Consider the following 23,786-nt stretch of genomic DNA (forward strand, 5'->3'; position numbering starts at 1 on the left):
TCCTCCGCCTCCCCCAGCCCCGTGGGGGATCCTGTTTCTCACCAGCCCTGGGTCGCTCTTCTTGGAGCAAGGGTTCCTTTCCTCCTTCTCTGCGCCTTTCACCCATTCCGCCTCTCTCTCTGCACCCTCTTTAGTCCTCTTTCCACCTTTGTGTTTTTTTTGTCAGTCTATCCTCCCATCTCTCTGGGGTTCCTCCCACCCCAATCTTCCTATCTCAGTATCTGCACCCACTTAGTCACATCTTCTTTCCCCCCCCACCTTAGAACCCTGTTTCTCTCTTTTTGTGTCCTAAGTGTGTCTGTCTCCTTGTTCCCCCCATCTCTCTGTGTCTTCCTTTTCATCTGTGTCTCTGTGATCCTCTTTTTTTAAACCATTCAGAAAGATTTATTTGTTAGATACACCCTACAATGCTCAAGTCTTTTATTTTCCTTTGACTTTTTTGCTTTTTTAAAATAACTTTTTTGAGGTATGATTGAGGTACAATAGACTGTGAGTATTTAAAGTGTACAATTTGACACACACACGTCAAACCATCACCATAATCAAGGTAATAGACATACCCATCACCCCCGAAGTATCTTCCTGCCCCTTTATGTGTGTCTGAGATTCTCTATAGATCTCTTTCTTTGCACCTTTGTGTCTTTGTATCTTTCTCTCTCGATCTTATGCCCCTCTTTTCTCTGTGACTCTCATTCCTCCCTCCTCCTCCCCTTCCCCTGCATTTTGGGCAGGGGAGACTTAGGCCACTTTGCAGACAAATCTCCCAGCACCCTCTCCTGCCATCACCCTGAGGCCCAGGCCACAGGGCAGAAAGAGGCAGGGCTCCTGTATGGCCCCGCCCCCCCTGCAGGTGCTGTGGCCTGGCTGGTGTAGCCAGATGTGGGCGAGAGAGCTGGGCAGGCCCACCTATCGATGGAGAAAGAGGCCAAGGAGCCAGAATAGGGGTGGGTGGCTCCTGACCTTTTGGGAAATGGGACTTGGGTGGGGAGCCTGAAAGGTGGCTTCTCCCTCCCCAGTCCTGTGTCATCTGAGGCTGCCTCTCCTGGTCTCTTCTCCACTCCAGCTCCTCTTTCTGTCTGCCTCCAACTCTCTGCATCTGTCTCGGACTGTGTCTCCATGTCTGTGTCCCCCACCAGGAGCTGACAGCTAAATATTCCTCTGCAGTGTGCCAGACCCAGGTATGTCTGGGAGCAAAATACCAAAGACACCTGAAGATGCTGCCCTGGCTGAGCCCTCGTTCCTTGAGGGCAAGCGCTGAGCTATCTTGCTCACATCTGCAATCCAGCACCTGTTAAATGGGAGGTTTTAGAACCCTTGAGGCTGGTTTTAGCACACAGGAAAACAAGCAAACAAACAACAACAACAACAACAAAAACAGAAACAAAAACCTATTCTAAGGCTTATTTTGATTATGGGAATTAATATTTCATATATTCAAGTGATAAAACCAACCACCTACTTCCTTAGTCTTTAAGTCCAGCTTATACCCCTTTTTATTCTTGATATATCTTAGCAGTCACTCTTACAAGGGCTTTATAATAATGTTTGGTCCCATTTACAAACCAAGTTAATTAAAGGCCTTCAAACATTTTAAGCTACATTTCTAAAACCAACACATCTCATCATTTCTGGAAGTCCTTCAAGCTTTAAACAAAACTTCCAGAGTATCTGAGTAAGTTTGCATAATACATCTAAGTATATCATACTTATAAATAAGATCGACGTTGTATTCTTTCAAATAATCTAATATTGGATATAAACCTGGTATAATTCCATCTTAAAAATCACAAACCAATTAAGTATTTCAAGCTGAAGTCACAAGGCTGTCCCTATGATAGCTAAAATTCTCTTAGACATACAAGCACCTCAAATACCAAATGTATGCTTTAAAAAAATTCACACCGAGGGTTGGGCTTTTAAACATTTCTATTTTCAGTTCTAAAACATATCAGAGTTGAAAGACGACTTTAGTATAGAAAAGCAATGAGGAGCCCCCTGGCATTTAAATTCTGGCTTGGCCACCTACTGGCTGTAGACGTTGGGCATGCTGTGGACCCTCTCTGTGCCTCAGTTTCCCTATATGTAAAATGAGAAAAATAATGGTGTCTACCTTACAGGCTTTCTAGGAAGACCAGATGAGTTAATATATGTAAAATACCTAGAATTGTACCTAGAATGTGCTAATAAGTGTTTTGAAAATTATTATTATTGTTATTGTGACTATAATTATTCTTGTTATCCATTAAGGAAGACAGCAGTTTCTTCTTAATGAACTGAAATTGATTTTGGTGTGGACAGTCACTGATTGGGTTCCTGCTGGCGACCCTGGTGAATTTCGTGGCCTTGTTTATCGTTCGTAGCTTCTGGAGGAGGTTGGTGGAGGTGAGCCCAGGCCATTCACAGGACATCATATTTCCATCTACTCATTTCCTTCCATGAGTCCTCTTGAGAAAATTTCGCATTGCTTTGATTCTTAAGATCTTTCTGACGCCCAGACCTAACGGTGTCCTTCCTTTTCTCCAGGCCCTCAGGATCACGTCTAAGTGCTTGTGCCCGGCACTCAATGGCCTCGTCTTCCACTGACCTACATTTCCAGCCACGTCACCCATTTCTCCTGCCTCAAACCCCAACTTCCACCACCCAGGAGATTTGCAGGTGTTCTCACACCCCCAGGCCTTTCTACCTGTCATTCCCTCTATGAGAATGCCATCACCCGAACTTCTGCCTGTGGTGACTCAGATCCAGTCTCCCTTCTCCAGCCCTCCCAGTCCCAGCCCCAGCTCAACCCTGCACCCCCGCTTCAATCTTCTCTTTGGCCCCCAGCTTCTAGTCTTTCCCCCCTGGCATGCCCTGTACCTGGCCCCAGTGCTGCTCCTGCTCACAATCCTTCCCGGGCTCCCAATTGCCCTCAAGAGAGAGTCCTGGCCTTTCAAGTTGGCATCCGAGGACCGCCGGGATCTGTCCCCTGCCATCTTCTCCCATCATCCGTACCCACACACAGTGGTGTCCCTACTCTCTCACCTCCATGCTTTTGCTGCTACAAAGGGAGTTTAGGAGAGAGCTCCTTTCTGAGGGCCAGCACAAGGTGGAGGCCTCAAGGCATCCTTCCCAGAGGGGAGGAAAAAATCAAATAGGGCTGTTAAAGGAGAACTGAGAATATCTGGGTTTCAGGGAGACAGAAGTGGGATCAAAGCAGAAAAAAAGCACCACTCATAATAAAATTCACTCTTTATTGAGCACGCAGTGGGCTAGGCGCTGTTCTACATATTTCACACATTCAGAAACTTGAATCTTGCCAACAGCCACTGCCTTATGAGGAATATATTATCATTATCCTAATTTTATAGATAAGAAAATCTACGTGGTGAAGGAAGTTACTTCCTAAGGGCACGTGGATAGCAAGTGGCAGAGCTGGAAATCCAGACTTGTGGCCACTCCTCTGTAGGAAGAAACCAAACCCTTGGAATAATCAGGGAGGGGAGATGCTTAGAAGGGATTTTCCTGTGTTCTCTTAGTGGCGGGGGAAGAGCTTAGCCTATGTCCTCACTCACCCCAGCCATGCAAGGATGGGGCTGGGGGAAATCAGGGAGAATTTGTGCTCTTGTGTCACTGCCTTTATTAAGCATCAGGGTCAGATCTGGGCAGGTGGGGAGAGGGAAGGCAAGGTCTTGGTGGGAATGTTCTGGAGCCAGCCAGTGGGGTCGTAGGCCAAGCGTTGGATGTCACAAGTCAGTGTCGGTGGGCCTGAATGGTTTTCCGGATCCAATTGTTGTATCTACAGACATTGGTGTAGACTCCTGGCTTCTCCCTTGAACCACAGGGGACGTTGCCCCATGATACAATGCCTCGTAGGCGGTCTCCACATACCAGTGGACCCCCGGAGTCACCCTGTAGGAAAGAGGGAGGAAGTCAGATACAGAAACCCACAGAGAGAGAGGGAGAGACAGAGCCAGAGAGAAAGAGACACAGAGACGTGCAGAGGGGGAAATAGAGAGACACGCAGATTCAGAGATGGAGTGAAAGACTCAGGGACAGAGAGAGAGACTGACAGAGAGACAGACAGACAACTGTGAGACGCACATGAAGGCACAGACAGAGAAAGATGGAGAGAGACCAAAGGAGACCCAAAGATGGAGAAACAGAAATAGGAACATCCCGATCTAGAGAAGCATAGAGAAAAAAAAAGAGAGAGCAAAAGTAAAGGTTAAGAATGGAGACTAATACTCCAGCTTGCTGTGGATTACAAAAAAAATGGAGACTGAGGCCTGGCTCATGCCTATAATCCTAGCACTTTGGGAGGCCAAAGCAGGAGGATCATTTGAGGCCAGAAGTTCAAGACCAGCCTGGGCAACATAGCAAGACCCCAGCTCTACAAAAAGTAGAAAAATTAGCCGGGTGTGGTAGGACTCTCAGCTGCTCAGGGGGCTGAGGTAGGAGGATCGCTTGAGCCCAGGAGTTTGAGGCTGCAGTGGGCTATGATGATGCCACTGCACTCCAGCATGGCGACAGAGTAAGACCCTGTCTCAAAAAAAAAAAAAAAAAAAAAAAGAGAGACTGAGAGGTGTGAATAGAGGCAGAGATGCAGAGGGAGAGAGAAAGAGAGAGAGAGAGAGGAAGAGACATAAAATAATAGAAGGCAGAGAGAGGTGGGGAAGACAAAGCCCTAGGGAGGGATGGGCCTCCCATTGTTCTGCTCAGGGACACCTTTACACCTCTTGTCCTGAGGACAGTCTTGCCTGCACTTTTTTTGCTTCCAACTCTTTGTGTATCTTTTTCTCTGTCTCTGTCTCTTTCTCCCTCTTGGCTGGTTTCTGCATGTCCTTCAATGCCTTCAAGTCATTTTGGCATAGAGAGGAGAGACTGGATGGATGATAGTGAGGGAAACTCAAGCTAAAAGTATCTGGAGTAGTAAACCTCTTTTAGAATTTGTCTGGTATGTTTTCTGACTGCCAAACATGCTAGACATGAAAAAATATGAAAACATTTGGGTGTGGGAATGGAGCCCTCTCTCTCTCCAGCGAGGGTCCCCCTCCTCCAGAACTTGGTCATTTCCAAGCAGGACTCAAGGGGGCTCTGCCTGAAGGACAGTCCCCTCACACCATCTGCCTCTTCACTGCATCTCTCTGATTCTTGATCTCTCCATCTCCATCTTTGTCTCTGCAGTTCCTGTCTCTGCTGTTTGTGTCTTTATATCTCTGCATATCCCTGATGGTGTCTCTGTGTATTGACTGAGTCTCTCTCCATTTTCCTGCTTGTCTCTGTCTGTTCCTGTAAAGCTTTCATTCGAGCTTTGTCTTTCTCTTCCTGTCTCTGGCTGTGTGTTTGCATCTCTGTCCTTGGCTGTGTAACTGGCAGGTCCTGGCTGCCTCACCTGGCAGGAGTCCTTCCCGTGCTTCTCATCCCCGGCGCACACCATGTTTTGGGTGATCTGGCCGGGGTAGGCACGCTCACACTCCTCACGGGGCACCAGGTGGATGTATGCACACTGGATGGTGTCAGGGAAATCACCTGCCAAGGAAGAGAGGGCCAGGCTCAGGCCACCACCCTTCCCACATCCTCCCCAGCCATCCTACAACCCAGGTAAGTCCTCTATCCCCTATAGGTTCCTATGTCCCACTGATTTCCCTCTTCCTGTCTGTCTCATTCTTAGAATCCATTTCCACCGTCCCTGCCTCCTGATTGGCCCTTCTTCCCATCATTCTTGCCTCCCATTGGCCTGCCTTTCTCATTAATTGTCTCTTCTCCACAAGTCCTCATTTTCTATTGGTTTCGCCTTTCGCTAAAGTGTGGCCTCCCCTTGTCTCTCTTCCACTGGTCCCACCTTCTTCAGTAGTTCCGGTTGACCTCTAGGACTTTCTTCCTCTATTAGTCCCTCCTTTGTTGTACCCTTTCTGCTCAATAATCCATCCCTTCTTGCCCATTAATAATCCTGATTGATCGCCTCTTCATCATTGGTACTTTCCTAACTAACCCCACCCTCTTGCATTGGCTTTCCCTGTTGGCCCTTCATCCAATGGTCCACCTCCCTCATTGGTCCTTTTCTAACTGGCCCCACCTTCACCCATTGGTCTCCCTTCCTATTGACTCTTCATCCAATGGTCCATCTTTCTTATTAGCCCTTCACTCCCAGGCCCACCTCCAATATTTCTGGCTCATCTATTAGACCCGTTTCTTCCTCTGACCCATTTCTCCTCTTGACCCTTTCCCACTTGGTCCCTCTTCCATGAATGCTGCCCCCTTTGCTCTCTCAATCCAGTCCTGCAGTTCGCTCCCTGCTCTGTTGGTCTTTCCTCTTCCATTAATTCTTCCTGCATTATCCCTTCTTGTTCCTCAGTGTGTCCTGACGGGTCCCTTTGACCACTAACCTCCCCCTGACCAACGTCATTCACCCACTGGTCTGCTTTCTCCACTGGCTGTTCATGTATTGGCCCAAATCCTGAATTTTCCTCCCTCCCTGTTGACTTTTCACCCAGTGATACACTGGCCCATGGTCCTCACAATTAGCCCATCCCACGGCCCATCCCCTGTTGTCCCACCTTCACCCTCTGGTCCACCTTCCCCTCCATCTTCCCCCTACTGACCGTCTGCCGTCTTGCCCCAGCCCAGGATGTGGCAGCTGGTGTGGTTGGCAGAGCAGTCCTTCTCCAGAGGAAGGGGCTGGATGTGTTCAGAGAGCTTGGCCGGGTGCGCCAGGCGCAACAGCATGATGTCCTGGTCATGGGTGGCTGCATCATAGCCAGGGTGGGTCACAGCCCGGACGACAGAGCTCTGCTCCTGAGAACTCTCCCTTTGCCGAAGGTTGTGCTTTCCCAGGTAGACTTGAAGGTTCCTGGGAAGGAAGAGGGCTGGGTCTCACCTGGAGCCCTTGAGTTACAGCTGAGGCTTCAGAGAGGGCTGGGGACTCATGAGTCATCCAGCCTTCTCCTCCCACAGTCTTCCCCAGCTCAGTAAGGCCCAATTCCATCCTTTCAAAATAACCTTGGGGGCTGTTCTTGATTCTTTATTTCATGCCCACATCTATACTCTCCAGAAATCTTTTCGGCTCTTCAAAGTTTATCCAGAATCTGGCCACTTCTCACCTCCCCCAGTGCTACCATCTTGGTTTGAGCAGCCATCAGCTCTTACCTGGACTAGAGCAGTAGCCTCCTCACTGGACTCCCTGCTCTACCTCTGCTCCCCTATGCTCCATCCTCCACAAAGCAGCAGAGATATTTCGCCAACATAAGTTGGTCCTGTGCTTCCTCTGCTCAGATCCTTTCTACGACCCCCATCTCACTCAGAATAAAGGCCGATGCTCTCACCATGGCCCATGAGGTCCTGCAGGCTCTGCCCCCATTACCTCTGAGACATCACCTCCTCCCACTCTCCCCCTCTCTCCCACTGTTCCAGCCACACTATCTTCCTTGTCTTCTCACCCCAGGGCCTTTGCACGGCTGTTCTCTCTTCCAGCAACTTTGTCCCCCAGGTATCTGCATAGCTCACTTCCCTACCTCCTTGAAATATCACCTTCTCAGTGAAGCCTTCCCTGGCTACCCAATTAAAATGCAAATACCCTCCCCAATAGGAAATTCCCATCTCCCTCCTCTGCTTTTTTTCCCACCAGAGAATGTATCCTCATCTGACTTACTATATATTTATTGTTAAATATTTACTCATTTTATTGTTTCTCCCTCTCTAGCAGCAGTGCTGTCCACTAAAACTCTCTGCCCTGAGGGCATGTTCTCTATCTGCACTGTCCACCTACCGGCCACAGCACTTGGAATGCGGCTCACAAATTTTTCATTTTATTAATTTTAATTTAATTAGCCATGTGTGGCTGATGGCTATCCAATTAGTGCAGCTGCTCACTATGAGGATTTTTGTTCTGTTAAAATACAGTATCCCCAGTGCCCCACCCAGTATCCAGTATGTATTTAATACATATTTCTGAAACAAATCAAAGAGTCACTCCCTTGCTCAGAAGTCTCCCATGGCTGCCCATTGCCCTCAGAGTAAAACTCAGGCTTCTCAGCCTAGCACAAGAGCCCCGATGTGATTTGGCCCCACTCACTTTCCAACCTTTTCTCCCACCATCTTCTGCCCTGCAGTGAACCAGTAACTTTCTTTTCTTAGAATGCTCGAGACTGTTCTGGCCTCAGAGGTTTTGTTCTCATATTTCCTCCGCCCTCAATGCTCTTCCCCTCCTCCATTCGGCTACCGTTTCTCATTTCTCATGCCTCAGCTTGAAATTTTTTCTCAGCAAAAAGTCCTTCCTGCCCCTCCTGCATCTAAAGTAGGTACCCCTATTCTTTTCCTTAGGGTAACTTGTAATGGACTTAAGGTGGTTCATAATTATATGGGCTTTTGAGGGTTTGTTTCTTAAAGAACTGTCTGTCTGCACCTTTCTGCCCTTGTGTTCCCAGGAACAGGGCCAGTGTGTCTCTCATCCACTGCTGAATCTCCACTGCCCAGCTTATGTCTGGCACTTAGGGGGTGCTCTCGGTCAATGTGCATGAACCAATGATGATGGTGGGAGTGATCCCAGGTTTCTCTGAGCTTGGGGGAGCCCCCCCGGGGGTCTTTGAGTCCATAACCCTGCATGACAAGGCCCATTCCCCCACAGGGAGGAGCGGTACCTATTGGTTTCCAAATCCTTGAGTTGTCACTTGCTATTTCTGAGCCTCAGTTTCATCACCTGCAAAATGGTGCCAAGGGTCCCTTGTGGGGATTCCAGAAAAGGAATATAAACTGTTTCCCTTTGCACCTGGCCTGAAGTTAGCAAGAAACACATGGCAGCTGTCATCGTTGATCTAACTAGCGACTGTTAGTGCCCCAGAGGTTAGTCCTGGGCCCTCCATGCTCTTCTATCCATGCCCTTTTTTTGAATGATCCCATTGTGTCCCATGGCTTTAAATGCTGCCTGTTTCCTGACAGTGCCCTCATTTTTACATCCAGCTCTGACCTCTCCTCTGCAGAGGCCTACCCGGCATCCCTGCTTGGACATCTCCCGGCTATCTCAGACTCACTGTGGCTAAAATGAAATGGCATAATGCTTCCCTGCCCACACTCAGCCTCTCCCCCGACTCAAAGGAAGACATGACCAAACACCCAGTTCTTCAGGACAAATACCTGGAAGTCACCCCTGCTTTTCTTCTCTTTCCTTCCTATTCCCCGTTGCCAAGTCCTGCTGGCTCAGTCTTAAAATATGGCCCAAGGTGTTCAGCGTCCCTCCATCCCCACTGCCACCTCCCTGGTCCAAGCCACCCTGTTATGTCGTTAGATGACAGCGGCAACCTCCGTGCCCTTGATCATGTAAATCAGATCATGCTGCTTCCTGGTCAAAACTGTCCACGGGCCGGGCGCGGTGGCTCACGCCTGTAATCCTAGCACTCTGGGAGGCCGAGGCGGGTGGATTGCTCAAGGTCAGGAGTTCGAGACCAGCCTGAGCGAGACCCCGTCTCTACTAAAAATAGAAAGACATTATATGGACAACTAAAAATCTATATAGAAAAAATTAGCCGGGCATAGTGGCGCATGCCTGTAGTCCCAGCTACTTGGGAGGCTGAGGCAGTAGGATCGCTTAAGCCCAGGAGTCTGAGGTTGCTGTGAGCTAAGCTGACGCCACGGCACTCACTCTAGCCTGGGCAACAAAGTGAGACTCTGTCTCAACAAAAAAAAAAAAAAAAAAAAAAAAAAAACTGTCCACGGCTTCCTACTGTAATGAGAATTAAACCCAAACACTCCCTTCCGGCTCCTATTCCCCCATTAGAAGGCAAGTCCCCGCCCACCTACTGCGATATCCTTAGGGCCTTGCACGCATTTAGTACTCAATTAAATATTGGCCAAATGAACCTGGTTTTTGCATGGCCTCAGAGTCTAACTGCATTTGCTCTCATTCATGGTGTGGACTTACGGTTTTTTGCAGTGGGCAGCTGTGAGGACCCACAGTGGGTGGATGAGGACTCCGCCACAGAGCAAGTGGCCCGAGGTGTAGAGGGCAGCTTGGTAGGGGTGAGAAGTCTCGCACGGCCCGCCATGCACCACCTTGTTCTGCTCCTCTGCCCAGGCTGAGCGAGAGACGCCAGGCGCATCCCCCAAGGTGAATGACAGTCACAATCGGATCGTCTCCATTCTTACTCCCAAACTTACCCCGTCCCCATCACAAACCTAACCCCGTCCCCAGTCTCTCCCCAATTTTCAAACCCACCTCTGACCTCTTCTCCACCTGGATCCTCATCCGCAAACCAAACCTGCCCCTAAACTCTTATTATCTTCAAACTCACCTCCCGCCACCTTCTCCATCTGCCTCCCCCACCTTTAACTTAGTCCCCAGCCTCTTCCTCTTTTCAAAGCCACCCACCCCCTACCAACACGTATCCCCCTCCCCAATTCCAGCCTCTTCCCCATCAATTGGCCCAACCCCAGCCGCAACCCCCCCCTCCCCGACATGCCATCGCCCCCACCTGCAGCAACCAGGACCAGCGCCGCGATCAGCTTCTTCATGACGCTCCTGAGAGGGAAGCCACATGCCCATTAGTCGGTGCCTCGGACTCTGCCCTTTCCTCCTCTTCTCCTTCCTCCCTGACCTTGACTTCCGCCCTTCCCATCCAGCCTCCAGAGTTCCTGCTTGCCCACCCCCTCAGAGGGTCGTAAGAAGGCTGATGCCAAAGAAAATCCGGAACTATGCCTATGGGTCTGGTGACCCACAGTAGATGCTGATTAAATCTTTCTATTTGCCTCCCTAGTAACCAGCGGGGGGCGGGGGGGGGGCAATGCCCTTCCTCTCTCCGGGGCTTTTCCTCTGCACTGTGGCTCTGCACCTGCCTTGTCTCCCACCCCCACCTGCAGGTTCTGAGATGCCCGTGATCTTACTTGCCGAAGGCCGCTGCCTGCGGCGGGGTTGGGGAAGGACAGCTCCGAGACGGGGAGACAGAGTCAGAAATGCAGGGAGCTGCAGCAGCGGAGGCCTCGAGAGCAGCAGCAGCGCAGCCGCCAGAAGACAAGGGGCATCAGGACCCCGGGCTGCAGGGACCGCCAGACAGACACCCCGGCTCCCTGGCCTCCCTGCAGAGGAAGGTTCTGCCCCCAGATGCTCCGGGAGCTTCCTTTTAACCCCTGTCTCCCCGGGTCCCTGAGCCTGGAGGCTGGCCCCGCCCCTTTCCGCCTCACTCTGGCCTCCCACACACATTCCTCCTGCCCCCACCACCCCATGACCCCTGACCTGAATCTCAGGGAGGGGCTCACAGGTCCCCGAGTGCAGTGGGGGCCTGGACTCTTGCATCTGAGGCAGGAGGGGCTGGGGCCCTGGACCCCTGGGTCTGAGGGAGGAGGGGCTGGGGACCTGGACCCCTGAGTCTGAGGGAGGAGGGGCTGGGGCCCTGGACCCCTGAGTCTGAGGGAGGAGGGGCTGGGGCCCTGGACCCCTGAGTCTGAGGGAGGAGGGGCTGGGGACCTGGACCCCTGGGTCTGAGGGAGGAGGGGCTGGGGGAGGACCCCTGGGTCTGAGGGAGGAGGGGCTGGGGACCTGGACCCCTGGGTCTGAGGGAGCAGGGGCTGGGGGCCTGGACCCTGGGTCTGAGGGAGGAGGGGCTGGGGGCCGGGACCCCTGGGTCTGAGGGAGGAGGGGCTGGGGCCCTGGACCCCTGGGTCTGAGGGAGGAGGGGCTGGGGGCCTGGACCCTGGGTCTGAGGGAGGAGGGGCTGGGGGCCGGGACCCCTGGGTCTGAGGGAGGAGGGGCTGGGGACCGGGACCCCTGGGTCTGAGGGAGGAGGGGCTGGGGGCCGGGACCCCTGGGTCTGAGGGAGGAGGGGCTGGGGGCCTGGACCCCTGGGTCTGAGGGAGGAGGGGCTGGGGGCCTGGACCCCTGGGTCTGAGGGAGGAGGGGGTGGGGGCCTGGGTCTGGGAGAGGAAGATAAGAGCTTGCTCTCCTCAGTTCTTAGGCTTCTAGGTCCTTGAGAAAGACAGTGTCTCGGGCCTGAAATGCCAGCCTCTGGGGCCAGCTAATAGTGCCCCAGCCTCCCCACATCCCCCAACTTCTCCCTGTGAGCACTCAGGGACCGGCAGGCCTTCACTCCTAGCTGTGGAGCGCTCAGGCGCTGGGAACCAGCCCGCCCAGGTTCAGTGGGGTTGGGGTGACTCACAAACCTGCCCGTGTGTCCCTCTGTGGGTGCTGACGACCTCTATGTCCCCAGGAGAGAGCAAGCCAGCCAGCTAATGAGAGCGTGTGTCACCAAACTGGCCCCCACCCCCGCCCCAGGCTGGGGAGTGGGCCCAGGCGCTATGGGGAAAGGGCCCTGAAACAATCGGGCTTTGTCCGCCCCCAGCACCCAGTGCCAGGCTCCCAGCAGCTCCGTTTCCCAACCTCTCTTCCAGGCAGGCGGCAGCTGCATCAATAGCTTCCTTTTGTCCCTGTGGTCAGCGCTGTCGCAGCCCTTTGACAGCCCACCTGGGCCTGCCTGGATATTTCTGGACTCTTGACCATCCTATCTGCCCACCTCCGTGGTCTCTCGCTCCGTGTGTTTGGGGGGCTCCGTGTCCCCGTCTATCTCCCTTTCATTCCCCCCGATGCTCTGACTCCCTCTGCTTGTCTGCTCCCCGGTCTTGTCCTCTGCCCCTAGACTTCCCCGGCGAGTACCTGTGTGTGTGTGTGTGTGTGTGTGTGTGTGTGTGTCTGTGTCTGTGTGTAGGGAGGGGAGGCAGGCTCTGGGAGCCCCCGGAAGCCAGCGGGGTGCAGGAGGAACTGAGAGCTTATCCCTGAGATCAGGGTGCACCAGGAGAGACGCGGAGATAAGCTGGGATCCGAGAGGGCATGGGAGCCACACGGGGCTATGATGAGACGTGGGGGTGCCGGGAAGCTGCAGAGGGATCGGGCAGATCTGGGGAGGTGCCTTTGAACTTGAGTCTGGAAAGCCGCATCAGATTGTGGGGCAGGAGGAGAAGGTATGAGAACGCCTGGCCCTTGTGGGAAACAGCAGGCGTTGGTTGGCGTGGGCTGGAGGGTGTGCGCGTGTGTGGCCAGGGGAGGAACAGGAGGAAGGGCGCAGTGAAGCAGGGCATAGAGGTGAGATGGAAGATGGAGGGTTGGGGCGAGTTATGGAGGCTTGCGGGGTCGTTGTGCAATGAGACAAGGGCTGGGAATAAAGTCGGCCTTAGCACCTGCTTGGGCTATTTCATTTTCTTGCATTGATTGCTCAGTTCCCCCTCCACGAAGACCAATTTGGCATTGGACGTATTCTCTGCACTGCTTCCTCGCCCCCCCCAACCAGGCTCTTCACATTTAACCCACTCACCCCAGCCCGCATGTGCACTAACATTTTCTAGTAGCCACAATTTTTTTTAAAAAAAAAAAAAGCAAAAAGATTTTAAGTGTCCTTACCACCAAAAAACAAGTATGTGAGGCAAGCATATGTAAAATAGCTTGGTTTAGACATTCCACAATATATACATACATAAGGTCAAACATCATGGTGTACCTCAGAAATACATGCAATTTGATTCAATTCAACTAAAAATCTGAAAAAGAAACAAGAGGGGTTAGTTCTAATACTTTGTTTAACTCAATCTATCCAAAATATTATCATATGAAATCAAAATAAGAAAATTAGTAACAAGATCATTTGCCTTCTTATGTTTTGGCAGTGTTGGAGTTTCCATGTGTCGTTCATGCCTACAGCACGTCTCAGTTGGAACTCATTTGGAGCCATCAAGAGTCTTGAGCAGCCACCATGCTGCACACTGTATAAAGCCACCCCTCAGATGACTGTTCTGGTTCCAGGTTTGTACTGAGGTCATGGAGCACACACACAACGTGTGAAATCTCCAGTCCCGGATGAAAACCAACACACAGCAAGTAGGACTTCAATCTGCACAGCCAGGTATGTAAAAATGTATATTATTTCCTAATTCAAGCTAAGTTCTGTTTTGACCCCAATTTTGCCTGCTGTAGAAGTAGCTCTGCCTACTCCTTTGTGTGTGGTCCAGCTTTCAAAATCATGCCAGGTTTCCCTGAACCGTGCTATGCCCTCTGGCCTCTGGGCCTTCTCTCATGCTGTTCCCTCTTCTTAGAATGCCTTCCAAACCTTTTCCTGGCAACAACAACGTGTCTTTCAAGTTTTTGCTTGGACATCACCTCCTCCAGGAAGACTTCCCAGAACACCACCCAACAACCTCCACCTGCTGCGGTTGGATTAGTCACTCTCTCACCTAGGTTCCCACAGCAGGTGCCTCCCGTAATTGACCCTGGACCAGGGACAAGTTGATTGACATCCCCCTCTCCTGCTGGACTGTGAGATCCTTGAGAGCAGGCACCTGGGCTGACTCACCCCTGTGTCCCTAGTGCCCACACAGGACCTGGCCCAGAGGAGGTCTCGGGATAGGGGTGGGGAACCTGCAGCCTTAAGGCCACATGTAGCTTTCTAGGTCCTTAAGTGTAGCCTTTTGATTGAATCCATATTTTACAGAACGAATCCCTCCATTTTTATTAATACATTTTTTGTTCATCTTTTATATTTTTGTTATATTTAAAAATGAATGTGTGTAAAATACCAAAGAATAAAATAAGTTTCAATGACATAATCCTCCCAGATTGACTGGCACAATTAGAACATTAGTAAGCCCTTGGCCAAACTGATGGCTGCTTCACTCATGATTTAGTTCTAACTTCCCCCACCTGACTGGTGCCACTACCACACCAGGCTGTTGGCCAGAGTTTGTGGGGGTCAAGTCTGCCAGTCTGCTGTCAGCTTTTGGCAACATTGCACTTCGTCTGTGTTTGAAATGGAATTTGTGAATAGTCGCACGCTCCACCGTATTTTTTAATTCTGTCTGCTCAATAGCCCATCATGTCAAAGAAGACCAGGAGAACATTGAAGGAAAAAAACCAGATTTTCTTAATGAGGGTTGAGAATTGCAATATTGTCTTGTTTCTGCTAAGGATAAGATGATTTTCTTGCTTTGTGATACTGCAATATCAACATTAAAGAAATTTAATACTCATCAACATTTTAACATTCATAAGGACCACAAATATTTTAGATTAGAGAAAGAGGCACGAAAGGTTGTATTGCAGAAATGAAAAGATGAAAAGCAAAAGCAAAGACAAGTCTTTCAAGCAACAATAAGACCTGGAAATAATGCCACTGAAGCAGCTTATAAAGTAGCTTATATACTTGGGAAAAAGGGAAGCCATTCAGTGATGAAGAAATTGTGAAAGAATGTGTTGTCAAAGTTGTAGGATGCTTAGACCCCGATAACGTTTCAAAGTACAAACAACTGCCTCTTTCAAGGTGACCCATAACTGATCAGCAGCATGAATTAGCCTTCAACTTAACGACTTCATGCAATACTTCAAAAGGAAAATATACATTATTTGATCACTTGGGATGAATCAACTGATCCTACTGACTCAGCACAGGTTTTATACTTCATTCAAGTCATGACAGAAGATTTTCTTTGCTGTGAAGAGTTACCCACTTTGGGCACTCTTGCAAACAGAACATAGGGAATAGATATCTTCAATGACTTTTAAGATACATGTCATGAAGTTGGACTGAATTTGGTAAATTTAGTGAGTGTATGTACAGATGGTGCACCTTCTATGACAGGAAAACATGAAGGGTTTATTACACAGATAAAAAAAAAAGTATTAACAGACCCAGATGCTCTCATTTCTTTTCATTGTGTCTTGCATCAGCAAAATCTCTGTGCTAAAGCTATTATTTTAAGTGACACTTTGTAACAAGTATTGTTGACAATATTTGTGCAAATGCAACATGGCATTGTCAGTTTCATAACATGCTAAAGTTGAACTATGATGTATTCAGTATGGATTTGTGGTATCATTCTAAAGTGCGTTGGCTATCACAGGGACAGGTGTTAGCCAAAATTTTATCTCTGTGAGAACAGATAGTTAAATTTTATGATGATCAGAATCAGCAACATGAATTATGGAAAGAAGATTTCTATAGGAATACAGCATTTCTGTGTGATGTTATGTCAAATCAAAACAACCTGAATATTTCTTCGCAAGGTAAAACTAAATCTATATATGATATGTGGCAAAAAATCCAAGCATTTTGAAAAAAGATATCTTTTTTTCAAAACACTTCTTCAAAAGGAAATTTTGGATGAACATTTTCCCCAGTTAGCAAAGGTCATTGATGACCAGGATGATATAAGCGAATCATTTGAAGAATACGCAGCTGTTATAGACAATTAATTGGAGAACATAATGAAAGGTTCACTGACTTTGAGAATCATGACATCACACTCAAATCAGCATAGCCTCACCTGGTTGATGTCACCAAGGCACCTAAACAAGTACAGATGGAATTGATTGAAAACTCAATAGATGACATTTTTAAAGTCATTGAAGCTAAGAAAGATCCAATTGAAATATGGAAAAATGCAGTAGAATATGCATGCCTTTGGCACTATGCCCAAAAAATGCTTTCTTGCTTTTCAACCACTTATTGCTGCGAATCTATTAACATACTCTCCTACCTAACCCAAATCAAGATGCCCTTAAGGCCACAAATATGGCTGATACTCATCTAGAGGATCAGCTGGAACTGTGGACTCCCATGCTGCAACCACATACGCAAATGCTTTCCAACAAAAAGCAGACACAAAGTCATTAAAAGGTTAGTTAGGCCGGCATGGTGGCTCACGCCTGTAATCCCAGCACTCTGGGAGGCCAAGGCGGGCAGATCATTTGAGCTCAGGAGTTCAAGATCAGCCTAAGCATAAGCGAGACCCTGTCTCTACTAAAAAAAAAAAAAAAAATAGAAAGAAATTAGCTGGATAACTAAAAATATATAGAAAATATTAGCCGGGCATGGTGGCACATGTCTGTAGTCCCAGCTACTCGGGAGGCTGAGGCAGTAGGATTGCTCTAGCCCAGGAGTTTGAGGTTGCTGTGAGCGAGGCTGATGCCACGGCACTCTAGCCCGAGCAACAGAGTGAGATTCTGTCTCAAAAAAAAAAAAAAAAAAAGTTAGTTAACTTTAAAATTAACAAATAGTTTCCATTTTTTTGGAAATTGTTAAGTACGTAGCCGTTAGACTTTTTACAATATAATGTACATTTTTAAGTGTTATCTAATTGAAGTTTCTTCTTTGTGGCCTTATCTGATGACAGCTGAATTAAGGTGGCCTTCCAACAGGAAAAGGTTCCCTGCCCCTGCCTTAGGAAATGTTGACCAAATGACTAAATGACTTAATTATATCCACTCCCATTTTACAGATAAAACAACTGAGGGTCAGAGTGGAGGAGTTAATTAATTGCTCAACGTCAAACGCCCAGGCAATGGTGGAGCCTGAGTTGGAACTCAACTTCAAACATGGCAGTGGATGTGGCCCAGCTCTCGGCGATGCCACTTATGGCAATATTGGGTGGGTGAACGTGGGAGGAATTGTTGAGAGCCGTTTGGGGAAGGAAGGGAGGTGGTCGGTGGTAGGGAGTGAAGGAACTTCTAAGGGAGAGGATGACGTCCCTAACTCTACCCATTCTCCGGTGACCTTTGTGGTTTTGCCATCGCCGTATGCCAGGGATGCTCATTTATGTGATATTTTTCTCCAAATTGACATGCTCAGCAAAAGCATTCCATGAAGAAATCGTTTTATAAGGAAACCTCACGCGATCGTAAGCAGGAAAAAGTGCTAGAAGTCGTAAACGATAAAAACCAACACCTATCGAAGGCTTACGCTGTGCCAGACAACGTTCGAGCACATTCTGTACCTTCACTTAATTAAGCTTCATGATGGCTGTGTGATGTAGATGCTCTTTCTCCCACTTCAAGGATGAAGGAACAGGGATGGGGGGAGTAATGCACTCAAAGGCAAACAGCTTGTAGGGGCCAGAATTGGGATTTGAACCCAAGAAACCAGATTCCAGAGCTAGTGCATTAACAACTACGCTATGCTGTCTGCCCAAAGAAGAATGAGGTTACTTTTTAAAAATTCCACGTGAGTCCCATCTCAGTCACTGCAAACCAATCCACCTGTAGCTTGCGTGTAGGAGGAGCAGAGGGGCAGGGCCAGGGACCTCCAGGCGGATTTAGTGCAAGTGCAATGTTTTGATCCTTTTTAAGTTTTAGATGGAATATTGATTTGGGGTGGCTTGCAGGAGAGAGGGCAAGTTGATGGAGCCTCATGGGGATGGGTGGCTAAAATACTTGATGTTCTTTAAACTGGACATAGGCCCAGAGACAGACGGGGCTGGGATTTAGGGCCGCTGGGTCTGAGGGAGTATGAGCTGGGATCCCGAACCCCTGTGTCTGGGGATGGAGGGGCTGTGGGCCTGGATCCCTGGGTCTTAGGGTGGAGGGGCTGTGGGCCTGGACTGCTGTTTTTTGTCCAAATCAGTGACTGCAGAATTTCTGCAACATGACGGTTAGGAGAGATTTGGAGGGGGATGAGATAAGGAGAGGAATTATCTGGAGGATGTTGGTGGGGAGGAAATTCTGGGAGAGAAACAGGAAAGACAGGTAGAGGGGTGAGTCTCTGGCTGGAGAGGAATCCCTCTGTCAGCAGCATCTGAGGTGTGACTGCCCAGAGAATCTCTGATGCCAGGTGATGGGTGTAGCTAGGCTCTGAGTCACAGAGGACTCCTCCCTCACCTCTCTTCCCTCCCAGAGGCCCCCTCCCTGCCTTCTTGGGGAGCAGGAGCCCACCTTTCCTGGTTCTCAGCGACGACCTTCCTCTGGCGCCTGGGATGCTGATTGCTCACTTTCGGCAGGCCCCTGTGGGACCCAGGTGTTCTGTCTACCTGACATCCCCAGCCCTCTGAAAACCTCCTCCCTCCCTCCCTGTTTGTCACCTGTCAAGATGTTCAGAAACACTTTCACAGCCCTTTCCACCCTGATGAAGTAGGCTTATTCTCTCCTCCCTCCTATCTTCTCTCTCCCATTTTATAGATGAGGAAAACTGAGACCTGGAAAATGGAGAGAGGCGTGCCACTGGGCAGGGAGGCAAGACCAGGGCTCAAAACCAGGCATATTTCCCTTTCTAGTCTCCCTCCCTCAAGGGTCTCCTCTCTCAGACCTTGGATCTTCAGAGCTTTCCCACTTTTATTTTCTAGGTTATAAAAGTGCACATCCGCAGAAAGACAAGGAAGGAAAGAGACACCTCATGACTGCCCGGTGTACAATCTGGGACGTGGCCTTTCAGATTTTATTCTGTGGCTATTTCATTTTACATGGCCAGGATCACATACACAATTTTGTATCTTCTTTTTGTCGTTTAACAGCATATAGCGTAAACATTCTTGCATAACACTAATAGTTCTGCCTAAGTATTATTTTTAATAGGTTCATAATACCCTTGTGCCAAACTGGTCTATCATTTAAACAATCAAATACTTTGGAACATGTTCCTTATTTCCATTTTGGTTTTTTTGCTGTGATAAATAATTTTGTGATACATTCAAACCTTGCTCCACACTTTGGATTTTTTTTTTTTAAGTAGGGTCTTCATAGGCTTAGTTACTGTGTCAGAGGCGGTGAATGGGGATTTCAGTTCATGTTGCCAAGCTGTTTTCCATCAAGATTGTATGAATTTCCAGTCCCAGTATTTGAGGGTGTTGGTCTCACTGAATCTTCACCAGCACTGAGGTTTTTGTATTTCTTGATTTGTTTTGGTTTTAGGCCCTTGCTAATCTGATTGGTTTACAAACAGGGCATATTGATTGTTGAGCTTTTAATATGTCTTTGAAGAACGGGAAAGTCATATATGACTTTATAAGTCATCGACGTCCTTATTTCTGTGACTTTTCTGTTTGAAGCGCGTGATTACTTAACTCTCGGTGGTTTATTAGTGATGCTTTCTCATGGTCTCATTTATCCACTTGGTGTACTTGCAGACTTGAGTGTAGACACCTGGGTCATTGGGCTGGCCACAAGGGAAAGTTCCCCAGGACACCAGACCTTGCAGGGTACCTTTGCACATCAACGGTCCCCCTGAGTCACCCTGGAAGGAACAGAGTAGGAAATTAGCTTTGGCTTCAGAGCAAAGTCCCTGAGCCCAGCCCAGTCTCATATTCATGCCTCAGTTGTTAGTCTTTGTTCCGTCAGACCATGGACTTCCATCCCAGCCAATGATAAGAGACTCATTGTCACTGGGGGACCAATGGGAGAGCAGGAATTAGTGCTATCTTGCAAAGGACAAACCAGGTTCTTGGAAGACATTGGCTTGAGCCCTGGCCAATGGGACCAATCCCAAAGAAGGGGCAGGACTTCCAGGATCAGCGCACCGGTTTACTTTCCAAGGTGAAGGACTTTGCTCCAAGCCAGTGGGAGAAGGAACATTATCTCCGCGGGTGGGGAGGGGGGGAAATGCATATGCATGCCTCCTTGTGCAGGAAAAGAGGACTCCATGGTCTTGGAAGCCAGGGGCAGGACCAATTACATCATTTAAAGGGCCCAGTGCAAAATAAAAATTCAGGGACCTTTGTTCAAAAATGATTAAGGTTTTCAAGACTGCCCGGTGCAGTGGTGTGCTCCTGCAATCCCAGCTGTAATCCCAGCTGAGCCTGAGGCAGGAGGATCGCTTGAGGCCAGGAGTTCTGAGACCAGCCTGGGCAACATAGCAAGACTCCATTTCACAAAAAGAAAAAGGAAAAGGAAAAAAGAAAAAGAAAGAAAGAGAAGAAAAAGAAGAAGAAGAAGAAGAAAAAAAAGAATTTCAAGATGGCAACAGGAGTGTGTTAAACCAAACAGGGGCCCTTCTGAGTGTGGGGCTCTGAGTTACCGCAGAGTTTTCGCATTCAGGAAGCCTGCCTTCCCCTCTTCTCTAGAATGAGCATCCCTCTCCCATCACCTCATCCCTAACTCACACCGTTCCGCCTCCCCTAATTGCTGAGGGTACAGACGTGAGCAAAGAGGTATTGCAGAGGGAGAGAGAGAGAGAGAGAAGGTGAGAAAGGGAGAAGATGAGAGAGAGGGAGAAGAGAGAGAAAAACACCAGCCAGCCCAACACAGAGAAAGAACAAAGAGAAAAAGTGTGAAATAGTGTGAAATGAAATTCGGCATAAAGAGAAATGTGAGGCCGGGCGAGGTGGCTCACGCCTGTAATCCTAGCACTGTGGGAGGCCGAGGCAGGAGGATCGCTTGAGGTCAGGAGTTCGAGACCAGCCTGAGCAAGAGCAAGACCCTGTCTCGACTAAAAATAGAAAAAATTAGCGGGTGTGGTGGTGCACACCTGTAGTCCCAGCTACTGGGGAAGCTGAGGCACGAGGGTCGCTTAAGCCCAGGAGTTTGAAGTCGCTTTGAGTTAGGCTGACACCAGGGCTCTCTCTCTCTAGTCAGGTAACAGAGTGAAACTCTGTCTCAAAAAAAAAGGTGTGGGAAGACTTGTTCGGAAACAAAGGGGGATGATGACAAAAGACTAGGCAGAGGGAACAAGGAGCAGGAGGAGAGACAGTGCTTTCTCCAAGACCCGGACAAGGACCAGGGTCCAAAGAGTGTGGCATTAGCTTTGGGTACAAAAATCTCAGTATCTCAATAATTGCAATAAATAATACTTCAATGAAATACTTTAAAAAATCAAATGTAATACAAAAAACTTCCATGGTGACACAGTATCCCAATTTTAAATAAAGATAGCATCGGTGCTGAGCTGAGCCACACTGGTGCCTGAGCCAAAAGGCAAATTCGGTAAGACTTATCTGCTCTTTATTTAAAACTGTGATATTTTGTTCATTGTGGACTTTTTGCGTGACTCTTTAATTTATTTTTAAATATTGCATAAAAATATAATGTATTTCAATTCCTGAGTTTTTTGGTACCTGCTTAAAGTTTTAAGGGGTCTGAGGCCAGGGCACCCCTTGCTCTCTGCTGGTCCCACCCCCACTCAACTCTCTGCCCATCCCAGGGCCACGGCAGCCCTTGGACAAGCTCCTGCTAAGCCCTAGGCGGGGAATTAGGCAGAGAAAGCTGAGGAGGCCAGGCCTGGGGGATGGCTCAGTGGTGCCTGGTCACTGGGTCAGGCTCTGTGCCCAGATCAAGCAGACAGGGCAGCCAGGGCCGAGAAGAAGGGGGTTCTCACATTGCAGGCATTGGTCTTGGAGTTGGGGATGCCAGCACACAGCATGGAATTGCCCAGCAAGTCCTTGTAAACCTTCTTGCAGTCCTTGGAGGAGATGAGTCTGACATCTGTGCACATGAGCTCCGAGGGAAAGGTCACTGCAAGGAGGAGAGGGGAGAGCGGTCAACCTGCAACACCTGGGTACTGGTGGGGAGAGGATGGTGCCTGAGTGCCCGAGGGGCTGTGGGGACAGGCTCTTGGGTCTGAGGGAGGAGCGGCCTGGGGACCTGGACTCCTGGGTGGCTGAGGCAACCTACCATCCGGGCTTGTGGTAGTGCCCCAGCCAGAGACGGTACACATGGTCCCGGGGGGCTCGCACTGGGAGGGCAGGTTGACTTTTTTCACGCTTGATGACAGCCTGGCCCGTCTAGTTAGCTTCACAAGCATGAGGTCATTTTCGTGAGTCTTCGTGGAGTAGCCAGGGTGGCGGTATGACCTTGAGGCCTTGATTTTCTGGGATTTGCTATCACCCAGCTTGTCACCACCGAGGTGCACGACGTACTCACTGGGAGAAAGAGCAACTTTCAGAGACAGACAGGGTGACTGAGAGAGGGGAACAGAGACCCAGAGTGGGGGACAGAGACCTAAAGGCAGAAAAACAGAGCCCCAGTAGAGAGCTGGAGGTGCCGGCTGCACCCCCGCCCCGCACAGCCCTGGGGTGGCACCTACTTCATCTCGCAGTGGGCGGCTGTGAGCACCCACCACTCGTTGACCAGCACACCGCCACAGTGGAGCTGACTGCCGCTGAGCAGGGCCACCTGCCATGGGTGGGAGCCTCTTGGACATGGGACACCACCAATAATCTTCTCCCCGCTCTTGTCGCCCTGGTCTGCGTGGAGACACGGAGGAACGTGTAGGTAGCCTGTGCTGGGGGAAGGCTGAGGCGACAACCCAGGGATTCCCAGGGTCGGAGATGGAGAGAGACAGAGATGCATGAAGAAATGCAGAGACAGCGAGAGATGGGAGAGAGACAGAGGGAGCCACTCAGAAACCCAGGAGGAACATCTCAACTGGGACAGCCACAGAGGTGTGGACAGACGCTGAGCACAGGAGACAGGGCTTGGAGGGGACAGAGACCCTGGAGCCAGCAGGAGCAGGAAGAGGGGCTGTGGCTCAACAGTCTGGTCTGAGGTTGGAAGCTTTTGAGGAGGGAGGGGCCCCGACTCAGACTCCCTGGAGAGGGTCAGCGAGGACACTGGGAGGCCCTCACCTTGCGCAGCAGCTCCCAGGGCTAAGCACAGCAGGAGGATCTGCAGGGGCAGGAGTAGGCATCCCGCCATGGTGCCTTACTGAGCCCCTCAGAGGCTGCCAGACCAGGAAGGTTCCTTCCGCTGGAGCTGGGAAGGGGAAAGAGTCCAGGAAGCAGGAGCCCAAGCCCCAGCCCCTCCTCCCTCAGACCCAGGGGTCCCTCCCACCCCTAGGGAATCAGAAATCCAGGCTCGGGTCCCTCTCCTCCCCAGGCAACGCATACTTCTGAATCCCCAGTCCCTTTGTCCCTAAGAGACTTCAAGTTGCAGACCTCCAGTCCCGCACCTCTCAGAACCAGGAGTCGGCTGTCCAGCCAGCATCACCCTCCCCGCCCCACCCGCCCTGGAAAAGGGCCCTTCTCACCTCGGAGGGTCCGATCTGATCTAGGCTCCGCACGCCACTGGGGCTCGGTCGGGTCGGGTCGGCGCCAGTGTCTCCAGCCCTCCGCAGGGCGGTCCTCTTATACCACCCCCGCGCCCG

General features: G+C 49.9%; 2 protein-coding genes across 2 annotated transcripts; both read right to left on the minus strand.

The window, feature by feature from the left end:
• Nucleotides 1-3,729: 3,729 nt before the first annotated feature.
• Nucleotides 3,730-10,482, minus strand: KLK6 (kallikrein related peptidase 6). Its single transcript, XM_069456921.1, has 5 exons — nucleotides 10,443-10,482; nucleotides 9,893-10,046; nucleotides 6,582-6,829; nucleotides 5,372-5,508; nucleotides 3,730-3,888 (listed from the first exon to the last, which is right to left on the minus strand). The coding sequence occupies exons 1-5, from the start codon at nucleotides 10,480-10,482 to the stop codon at nucleotides 3,730-3,732; spliced, it is 738 nt and encodes a 245-aa protein (XP_069313022.1).
• Nucleotides 10,483-19,787: 9,305 nt separating this feature from the next.
• Nucleotides 19,788-23,338, minus strand: KLK7 (kallikrein related peptidase 7). Its single transcript, XM_069456923.1, has 5 exons — nucleotides 23,269-23,338; nucleotides 22,728-22,887; nucleotides 22,316-22,563; nucleotides 22,020-22,156; nucleotides 19,788-19,943 (listed from the first exon to the last, which is right to left on the minus strand). Exons 1-5 carry the CDS (start codon nucleotides 23,336-23,338, stop codon nucleotides 19,788-19,790), a joined length of 771 nt encoding a protein of 256 aa, XP_069313024.1.
• Nucleotides 23,339-23,786: the final 448 nt, after the last annotated feature.

This window comes from Eulemur rufifrons, chromosome 24 (assembly GCF_041146395.1).
Source record: "Eulemur rufifrons isolate Redbay chromosome 24, OSU_ERuf_1, whole genome shotgun sequence".
In the NCBI taxonomy this organism is placed as follows: Eukaryota; Metazoa; Chordata; class Mammalia; order Primates; family Lemuridae; genus Eulemur; species Eulemur rufifrons.